The sequence below is a fragment of the Antrostomus carolinensis genome, unplaced genomic scaffold (genome assembly GCF_000700745.2).
Source record: "Antrostomus carolinensis isolate BGI_N321 unplaced genomic scaffold, ASM70074v2 scaffold11521, whole genome shotgun sequence".
Lineage (NCBI taxonomy): Eukaryota > Metazoa > Chordata > Aves > Caprimulgiformes > Caprimulgidae > Antrostomus > Antrostomus carolinensis.
Genome location: NW_010292023.1, coordinates 1,149 through 12,219, shown reverse-complemented (window position 1 = coordinate 12,219; position 11,071 = coordinate 1,149). Strand labels below are relative to the sequence as shown.

The window sequence follows — 11,071 nt, the reverse complement described above, 5'->3', positions numbered from 1 at the left end:
TCTTTCCAAGTTTCTTTCAGTGGAAGTGAAAAAAAAACTTAACAAAGGGGGTTTACAGCAGTGCTATGATGACCTCTTGTGGTTAAATAATATATGCAAGTTGTTTCATAGTTTCTCAAAAACTGTCAGTATCAAAGGTTAAATTCTGCTCTTAGATCTGAATAGATTTGTGTTGCTAACTCTGCTTAACCAGAATTAACTTCTCCCAAACATGCTACCAGGATTTGTTTGGCTCACTGCTAAAAGATTCTTTTAAAAATATCTCAACCTTTGCACTCCACAAACTTAACAGGTGAAAGTATCATGTTTTCTCACATGGTAATTGGCTAAAGCCAATTCACAGCTCTATATAAATAAGTTCATTGATATAAAGAACTATATTTTTTAATAAAACCTTACCCACTACAAAATGTTAAAGAAATCATATGGTACAAGCCATTCATAAGAAATTGCAACAATAGATACTGAATTTGCTCTTTTATATATTTTTAATTTTAAAAAAATTAGTGCATTAGATAAATATAGGCTTCATGTCTAAATAGCTGCTAAAGCTGTCTTCCTCCATCTATTTTTCTTGTAACAAAAAATCAGAGAACTGAGCATTTCCTGATCTTGTTGAATGCAGCCTATTGTCCTGGATCATATCATCTGAGACTTCATCCCCTAAGAGATAAAATCACTCAAGATTTTAGCTTGATTTTGCTATCATTCAAAAATACACAGATTTCATTAAACAACTTTGCTGAGTGATAATACTTCAAGTGATGGTCCTGACAGTATTTATGGATCTTGTGGTAGCACTTTCTCACTGGAGGGTCACCAGTGGTGGTATTTGCACCTGCCAGGCAGTATTCACATGACCCCGAACCTTACTAAATTTAGGACCTATTGCAAAGCCATTTCTGCACTGGCTCTGCTGTCTGAAGTTTTGGAAGCTCATGAGCAGCATAACCTTGGACTGCCACCAGCTGGATATGTGCCACATTCTGATATGCTGTGATTGCAGCTGGGGGAGGCTTGAATTCAGCTGCTGTGAGACTTTACTTGTTTATGTAACACACACTTTAGAGATGTGTGGGTTAAAAGCAAACATTGTTTTTAGTGTACACAATAATGATCCCTCCTGTTATTACTTCTCCTCTTTTCTTTTCCTTGAAAAAATTAGTATCAGAGGCTGTCAGGTGAAACATGCTAGAACAATGATGACAACAAAAAAGCAGGTTTAAGTGAAGATGTGGTTATCTTCATGTGTCAATAAGGAAGCACTGAGAGTTGTCTGTACCCTGAAAAATCTCCCTGGCTTTTGGAACATCATCATTAAACTTCTAACAGCTTCTTGCACGAGGAAGTTCTGAGCACTGCTGGCATGCAGATTTGGGAGACAAAACCAAATTGCTTGTGTGGGGGAGGGAGTTGTTTTATTTCTATTTTCAAACAGGCCTAATCATTCTCATTCTTCTTTAGCTGGGTTAACACTACAATGCTAAGAACTGACAGAAGTAAAACTGTAAGCCTAATTCACAAGGAGCAAACTTCAGTACTCTAGGCACCATTTGAACTCTCAACTAATTACAGTTCGCATATTTGAGCACGTGATTTTTTAAAATGTCTAAACGCTGTTATTATTTCCTCTGCAGTCGGTTACAGGCGTGGTAATAACCAGCCTGAAACAATTTTAATTTGACCCTTAAATTAGTCCCTTGGCTGAGCCTGTCCTGCCAGATGGCTCATGGCCACTCCTGTCCCATTGGAGGCTCCTGGCCAGCCAGCCAAGAAGCCAGCCAGCTAGTGACCTTCTTCCTATAGTAAGTAGTGGGTGGCTACTCAGGCTGCAAACATCTGAGCACCTCATGCCTCGTTGTATGGCCTACAAAGCCTTGCTGTGGCTAGGAGCAAGGTGGTATAGACAGAAATCACCTGGTGAGTACCAGGCTGTCATCAGTCTCTCAGGCCCCAGGAGAGGGGAGAAAGTCCACAAGTCTCACTCACAAGCCACATTTCCACACAAGGAATCAAGAGAAAAGCCAAGCTGTGCAGCTTCAGCTGACACAATACACTAAACATGTTCAAAGCACTGAAAACTGAGTCTAAGTGTTGAGATGCAGATGGCAGACAGCTGTTGTAGTTTCTGTTGCTGGTGTTAGCCCTCCAACCACACAGCAGCCTTCAGACACCTCATTCCCCAGCTCCAGTTAACTACATATGTAAATATCCCCTAGTGTGCTATCAGACTTTCCCTTCCAGCAAAGCTTTAAGATGTGTTGCATATGCTAGTGAATTTAGGGAGAAAAAGGACTTTTTGTGTTGATTACAGAAGCATAGCCACTTTGAACTGTCATCTTTGGGACACCTAAATCTGAAAGGCAGCAGACTTAACAGATCAGTATAAAAGTCACTGATAGAATTACCAGTTTTGAGTTTAAATTGAATCAAAACCAGGAAGACTAAAAAGACTCTAAATTTGCATTACTGAAATGAACATTCCTATTTTTATAAGCTTGATTTTGTAAGAGGAAAAAATGTGAATTATTTCCATGTTTTAGTGAATATAACTAGAGTATTTTCATTGGAACTTGGACAAACTATAGTTTTCAGGTAAGTTCTGGATACTCACTTTAAAGTCTAGTGAAAGTCAAACCCTTCAAAGACCTTTCACCTATAAACATGATCTAACATTCACTCTTATTATTAGAAGAATCTTATAATTCGTATACGTATTTATTGATAGAGATGTGCTGTAGAAAATTTCTGGCAATCAAAAGTGTTAACAATAAAAGGTATACAGAGACACTAAAAAAAAAATCTAAGTTCATTGAATAGGTATGTTCTACCACAGTGCACCATTTCAGTGCAGAAATATTTTTTCAACAGATATTCACAGATAAGTTCCTGTTTATAATACATTTAAGAAATGCAAAAACGCTATCAAGCTTTGTAATATGCTTTTTCATTTTCCAAACAGTACAGAGCATTCTTGTGAGCACTGGTTAAATCTTTTACTTCCTTTTTGGTTTCTCTTTCACCAATAATAGGTTCATTTTCTGGCTCTGACAGGAGGGAGTTGGATTTGCTGGCTGGCTGTTGTGTAAGCATCAACTATATTGGAACTACTCTAGGAGTAAGAAACAGGAAGAAACCAGTTTGTAAAGCACAATCATAGGCTGGCAGGAAATCAGTGACTATTTGTCACTCCTTCCAAAGAGGAGGAAAACAGTTTGTGGCAGACATTCGGTACCATCGAGTATCCAGCAGACAGATTAAATCTCCTTTTCTCCATGCCGGGATACTCAGAGTTTTACTTCAATGTGGACCATGGCTACTTGGAGGGTCTGGTGCGAGGGTTCAAAGCTGGGATCTTGACGAGTGCGGATTATGTCAATTTAGCACAGTGTGAGACACTAGAAGGTAAGTCTGCTGGTTTATTTTATTTAGGAAGAAACACTATTGCTTAGACCTTTGAAAAAGGGAAGATAAAAGACTGGAGTATTGAAGGTTTATCTTAAAAACCAGAGATAACCCCAATGTCCTTTGAAGAACTGTTCTCATATTTAAGTTAATAGCTTTCCATAGAAATTACCCTAGGATTGTACAGACTGTGATTTGCAAAGCAATCCAGATGATGGGTTTTTCTAGTTACTGATAAAGTTTGGAAATCTTATCCATAGAGTTCCTATGGAGACTGATAACCTTCTCACAGATTTTAACCACGCTATAGAAGTTTCATAACATTTCAGCTGGCTAAAATAGTTCCCAAAATCTTATTAAAAGATTACCATTTGGCTCTGAGTTTCTCTAGAAAGGATAGAATTTTAGTACTTTATTACTTCATGAGTTTTAGGGCAGTGGGAGACATTCTGCTTACCAGGAAGAGAAAACTTGACTTCACAAAGATAAAAGTCAACTACTGTCAAAGTTAAAAAAAAAAGCTTTTTTCAAGGTGACTTTGCCACAGTAATAAAGATAACACACGCTAGTTTCCAAAACAGTTTTCTGTGGCCAAGACTGGTCATAGCCTGATGAATAGACTTGTACAAATAATCATATGACATACTTCTAGACACTTCGCAGGAAAAAAATGCAACCAAAAAAAAATCACCTTTTTAAAGGAACATAAAGTTTCTTTCCCTGACTCGATAATAGAAGCTACGATTGTACACTGAAATAATTTCTATAACATCCAGAATTTGAAAAAGGAACAAGGAGAAATAATAAGCTCACTCTGTTTTAAGCTTTGTATATGAAGTAATGGATTTGGGGAAACGAGAAGTGCAGAACCTGATAATTTCCATCTACAGTGGAGTCTTGAGGCTGTCTAAACTATTAATACAATAACAAGATAAGTCTGGGAAGGTTGCTTGCCAGCCATCTTTCAGATTAAAACTACATTTAAATAGATACATGTGGGTATTTACCTATTAGCAGGATAAAGTTCCTCTCATAGTTAAAGAAGAGATTGTCAGTGCAGTCAATAGGATCTAGAGACTATTCAACTGACCAAGTGCATGTACCTACTTCAGCTGATAAGCTGGAGAGATGTATCACTCTCTATTTCATACGATGGCAGTTTGACACACAGAACACTGTGAGAAGTGAAATCTATTCCTTATGTCAGCTGGACAAAATCAAAGGTTCTGTAGCCTATTTCTACCAGTAGCTGTGAACTTGAACTTAAAGACTTTACATACAACCTTGATATTGTATTTAATTGTTTAAGTCAGAAAAGTCTACTCTATGAATACACAGACTTCAGAAAAAGCTAATACAGTGTCAAACTTCTGTAAGAGACACAAAGGACAGAATGATGGATTTATTAAATCTTGCTCTTACTACACTTGTCTCTGCAGAGGAGTTCAACAAATGTTGATCAAAGGCTCCAAGAAGAAAAAAAAAAACAACCAAACAAACACCAACCCCCGTAAAACCCTTACTTCTGAATAAGATGAAAATATACAGGTTTAAATATTTTTTAAAACATACAAGAAAAAAGGATTTCCCTCATCCTTCCCAGAAGAATACTAGCTCACTTTAAGAACAGTTAAGAAAAATTGTCTAATTTTTAAGTCATGCTACAAGGAAGTTATTTAGACTGGGGAAGAAGAGGCTGGAGAGTAGCCCTGCGGAGAGGGATCTGGGGGTTCTGGTCGACAGCAAGTTGAACATGAGCCAACAGTGTGTGCCCTGGCAACCAAGAGGGCCAACCATGTCCTGGGGTGCATCAGGCACTGCATTGCCAGCCGGTCGAGGGAGGTGATCATCCCATTCTACTCTGCACTGGTGTGGCCTCACCTCCAGTACCGGGTGCAGTTTTGGTTGCTATAGTATAAAAAGGTTATAAACCTACTAGAGAGTGTCCAGAGGAGGCCGCTAGTCTGGTGAAGGGCTTAGAGGGGAAGCCGTATGAGGAGAGGCTGAAGTTACTTGGTTTGTTCAGCCTGGAGAAAAGGAGACTGAGAGGAGACCTCATCACAGTCTGTAACTTCCTCAGAAGGGGAAGAGGAGGGGCAGGTGCTCATCTCTTCTCTCTGGTGACCAATGATAGGACCAGGAATGGCAGGAAGATGTGCCAGGGGAGGTTTAGGTTGGCCATTAGGAAAAGGTTCTTCACCCAGAGCGTGGTGGAGCACTGGAACAGGCTCCCCAGGGAGGTACTCATGGCACAAAACCTGACAATATTCAAGCAGCATTTGGACAACACCTTCAGACACATGGTCTGAATCTTGGGATTGTCCTGTGCTAGGACAAGAGTTGGACTTGTGGGTCCCTTCCAACTCACAACATTCTAGGATTCTATGATTCTATTTACAAGGAAGTAGTTCTCAAACATTTCTCAGATATATAAACCTTCAATGTTATTAAGAGCATGTAACAGATGGACAGATCACGATAGAGAGATGAAATCCTTTTCTAAGTAAGATTTATAGTAGAAAGAACAATGACTTTTTAATTTTTGAACCTTCTTCTTTCTAGTGTTCATTCAGTTTTAGAATGCAAATTATTTCAGCAGCAGAAGCCTTCATCGGTTCATCTACAAGCACATTGCTAGTACCCATTAACACTTCCCTTTTTTTTCTGTTCAGCTACATCTCTTTCTTCGTTCTAACATTTTCTACTTCTTTTAGACAGCTAATAGATTCCCACCAGTTACCTACCAAATTTATATATAGTGAAAATATGAGAAGTACTGGATTTGTACATGAGGCCAAAGACACTTATCTCTCTGCACATATACATGCAGTAATATTGAACTTGCACCACAAGTGTGCAATTCACCAAAACCATAGATCCTTACCTCTAAAGTAAAAAACAGGGCTTTATGCATACACTGTATTTTGTTTCAAATTAAAAGATCCAGCATGTGGATTTGTACTGTAGTACTATTTTGCTTGCCCAATAGTGCCTTCAGTTCATGTCTTCACATTAAAAGATAATATATTCACTCCATTCTGCATTTGTGGCATAGCACCACACCGCAAAAACTGGCCTAAGTTAAAAATATTATAAATATGCTAAAAAAACCAAGCAGAAACAAAATCAAAACAACCCCAAGTAACCCATAAATAGAATCAAAAAGATCTTTTAATTTTAAAGTGGTTTTCATATCTCTAGAGGGGAAACCATGATGTCAGTACAGAAGAACCACAAGAAAAACTGTAGGTTAGTGCTTTGCGTCTGCTTGATAATCACACAGTTTAACAGTGAGAGGGACAGGAAAAAAGGAGGATGCTAACTGACTTAAGGTACCACTGTGTCCTCTCAATTCAGGGCCACACAGAGAGGAGAAGAGCCCTTCGGCTTAATTTAGACATCCTTTTGGGCTTTTTTCAATTATTATCATTTCCATGGAGCTACCTTGTGGGCTGCAACACTGGCTGAAACCTCTGCAACACAGCATGCTATATATTTTGACCCTATGTCATCATCTGTTTCAGATGAATGGGATCCCCAGAGGAACCCTGCTGACAGTCATTGAAGTAGAATATTGTGGGGGGATAAATTCAGTGCTTTATTCTTTCCTTGCCTCATGGTGTGATGGAAAGACTACTGCTGTCTAGAAAGGAGACTAGAAGAACAAGCAGTCCAGCTTTAGACTAATTTCTGGGCACAATTCTGCATTTTTATTTATCTCTTAATTTTGTTTACCTTTCTCTCTTTCTTTAATTAATTTGTTTTCTTTTTTTCATATTTGGATTATCTTTCTTCTTCCTACATGAAAGCCTGTACTGAAACCATGACTATTTCCTAGTATCTGTCTCTGACCATTGAAAGACCAATTACCTCTGCCTTCTTTTGTCAACAATTTTGTGATCATCGATATAATTTTAAGAAGCAATTAGTTTACACAGGTAGCATAAGTCCAGTCTATTGCAGGAAGATCTAGATAAATACTAAGAGTTCCAGAGTGCTGGCTGAGTAAGGCTCTCCTATCCAAGACTGTGTTAATGTGATTTGATATGGATTTGATGGATGGACCATTCGGTGGTAAGAAATTGGCTGGATGGTCACATCCAGAGAGCAGTGATCAATGGCTCAATGTCCAGATGGAGATCAGTAATGAAAGGTGTCCCTCAGGGGTCTATATTGGGACCAGTACTGTCTAATATCTTCATCAATGACATAGATGATGGGATTGAGGGCACCCTCAGCAAATCTGGAGATGACACCAAGCTCAGTTGTGTGGTTGATATGCCTGAGGGACAGGATGCCATTCAGAAGGACATAAACAAACTCAAGAAGTGGGCCCATGTGAACCTCATGAGATTCAAGAAAGTGTAAGGTCCTGCACCTGGGTTGAGGCAACCCCTGGTATCAATACAGGCTGGGGGGTGAAGTGATTGAGAGCAGCCCTGTGGAGAAAGACTTGGGGGTACTGGTGGATGAAAAACTGGACATGAGCTGACAACGTGTGTATGTACTCCAGGAGGCCAACCATATCCTGGGCTGTATCAAAAGAAGCATGGCCAGCAGGTCAAGGGACGTGATTCTGCCCCTCTACTCTGCTCTGGTGAGACCCCACCTAGAGAACTGTGTCCAGCTCTAGAGTTCTCAGTGCAAGAAAGACATGGACCTGTTGGAGCAGGTCCAGAGGAGGACCACAAAAATGATCAGAGGGATGGAACACCTCTCCTATGAAGAAAGGTTAAGAGAGTTGGGGTTGTTCAGCCTGAAGAAGGCTCCAGGGAGACCTTATTGTGGCCTTTCAGTGCTTAAAGGGGGCCTATAAGAAAGATGGGGATAGACAGATAGGACCTGTTGTCATAGGACAAGAGATAATGGTTTTAAACTAAAAGAGGGTAGATATAGACTAGATATAAGGAAGACATTTTTTACAATGAGGTTGGTGAAACACTGGAACAGGTTGCGCAGAGAGGTGGTAGAAGCCTCATCCCTGGAAACATTCAAGGTCAGGTTGGTTGGGGATTTGAGCAACGTGATCTAGTTGCAGATGTCCCTGCTCACTGCAGGGGGTTAGAATTAGATGACCTTTAAAGATCCCTTCCAGCCCAAACCACCCTATGATTCTGATTCTGTAATTGCTAAAATGAGCTCAAGAGGCAGCCAATCTGCATAGAAAACTATGAGGGTAATCTATCTCAGTAAACTAGAGTGCTAGACATAGGAGTTTGAATTTGCAATGTCACTTTAAGTCTCAGTGTAGGCAACCTTATTGCATAAAATATACACATGGAGAAATCGGAAAGAGTAGCCACTAGACTGATAAATGCACACTTTGCTAACTGCATATTAACTTCCCTACAGGTACACCCTTATTTCTGTTAGTGGGAGTGTTGCTGTCCTTTTCCCTAAGTATGACTTCAGATTTTATCTGTAAATCTAATAATTATTAATGCCCAAACCATTTAGGATTATCTTAATCTATAATTTACAGTAGTTTCAATATAGCATTTGGACATAATTATGCAATATAGAATCATCACAGAATCACAGAATGGTTTGGGTTGGAAAGGACCTTAAAGATCATCTAGTTCCAACCCACCCTGTCATGGCAGGGACACCTTCTGCTAGACCAGGTTGCTCAAAGACTCATCCAACTTGGCCTTGAACATTTCCAGGGAGGGGGCATCCACAACTTCTCTGGGCAACCTGTTCCAGTGTTTCACCACTCTCACAGTAAAGAATTTATTTAGGGCTTTTCTAAAAAGAAATGTTAAACTGCTTTTAACACTAAGAACTGATTCAAATTCTTAATTTGGCCTCATAGTGGAAAATGGCTAGCAGAAGAAATTTGTCAAATTAATTCTTTGATATTTTGAAAATTTTTTTCAACTTTGTTGTCTAATCAATACATTTTTCCTCAGTAACCAGGGTTGGGAGCTCAGACAAAATATGTCATGATAACCCAAGTTTCTGGAACAGCTTCTTAGGAACTGGTAGTATCAACCATAAATCAGACAAAGCCAAACCAGAAATGCTGAGAGAGTATAACACTGCCCTTTCAAGTGCTCCACTGCACAAGTCATTTGGAGTCCAGAATCTGAGCCAGTCAGGATGTATTCTCTTGTCTTCTTCAGACAGCTTCATAACATAAGATTATAGTCTTACTTGAGATTTAAATGTTTCATATGAAAACTTAAGATCTTAACAAAGTCAATGGATTATTCTTACTGATGCATAACAGTCCATACGAGTGCAGGAGACAAAAAAGAGTGGACATATTATAATGGTGCAAATCAGTGAAATTAAAACATTGAACAAACTTGATTGGAAAGAGGCGAGGGACAGCAGTAATTGACACTGTACCTGGTGTGGCTGTGTCACTGAAATTAGGAATGAACTTAACACCAATGTAGTCTTAAGAAGAAGGCATTTTTTATTGCAGCACTGGATGCATGGAGGATTGCTCCACCTATCGTGCATACCAACTTGTCTCTCTACAAAAGCTTTATACTATCAAAACATGCATATTCATTACTTTTCCAAGAATTATTAACATATTCATTACATTTCCAGTAACCCATTAATATAGGTAAATGTCATTTTCGCATGCACACTGGAGTCTCTTGATGGTCTTCAGGGGTTCTCTGGTGATCATTGAAACTTTTCTCAGTGTCCTTTCGTTGAACTTTCGAGCATGCTTAGTTCATCTTTTGGCCTGTTTACAACACTTCTGTCTCCACAAAACTGGTTTATTCTAGCATCACTACCTTATCTACCCTATTGCAAGGAGGATGTGGCGTCTCAAAATTCCCAATTATCTATTTTAGCTTAGCTAATGTTTGTCCTTTACTACAAACTTGACTAGGCCTAGCAGATATGTAACTATCTTTCAGTGTCACATTGTTTAAGCAGAAGGCTATGTTCTTTTGGAATGGTATCAGCTGGAAATGAATGCTGCTGGTGAAAAGTCTGACAAAGGCGTCAATTATTTGTGCTTTCTTGTGGCATGCAATAAGTCTTACTGGTAGAAGGCAATAAAAATTGGCATTAATTGTGCATTTACTCTATATTAAATCTATGCCAAAAGCTTTTAAATAGAGTATAATTAGATGCTTAATATGAAAATACAATGTTAGAAATTAACATTTTATATTTTTTATTTGCTTTGTAGACAATATAATGACAGTTTATTCTCATGATCTTCCTTGAATCTAATTCCAGATCTGAAGTTACATCTACAGACTACAGACTATGGCAACTTCTTGGCTAATGAAACTGGCCCTCTCACTATTTCCACCATCGATGATAAACTGAAAGCAAAATTACTCACAGAATTTCATTACTTTAGAAACCATGCTTTTGAACCACTTGCCACTTTTCTGAATTTTATCACGTAAGTAATATTACATACAGCTTAATGCATAGACTCAAAAAAAGCACAGTTACAAGTTAAAACAGTGCAAAAGCATTATACTGGGACTTCTGTTAGGTTTCAAAAATAGCAAAATTATTTTGATATTGCAACATTTACATACTTTATTTGCTAATATACATTCTGAAAATAAATATAGATGAAGAGCTGTTGTGTTTGCAACTACTTATTTTAAAGAACACAAGCAGATTTTTTCTGTGCACAATGGCAGGAGGAGTAGTAGAGGTTGAGAAAAATGGTTAC

General features: G+C 38.7%; 1 protein-coding gene across 1 annotated transcript; it reads left to right on the top strand.

The window, feature by feature from the left end:
• Positions 1-3,148: 3,148 nt before the first annotated feature.
• Positions 3,149-10,789, top strand: LOC104531802 (V-type proton ATPase subunit d 2-like; the record flags this gene model as incomplete). Its single annotated transcript, XM_010176802.1, has 2 exons — positions 3,149-3,405; positions 10,618-10,789. Coding segments are annotated over exons 1-2 (302 nt in total), but the record flags the coding sequence as incomplete, so codon positions are not given.
• Between the last annotated feature and the right edge of the window lie 282 nt (positions 10,790-11,071).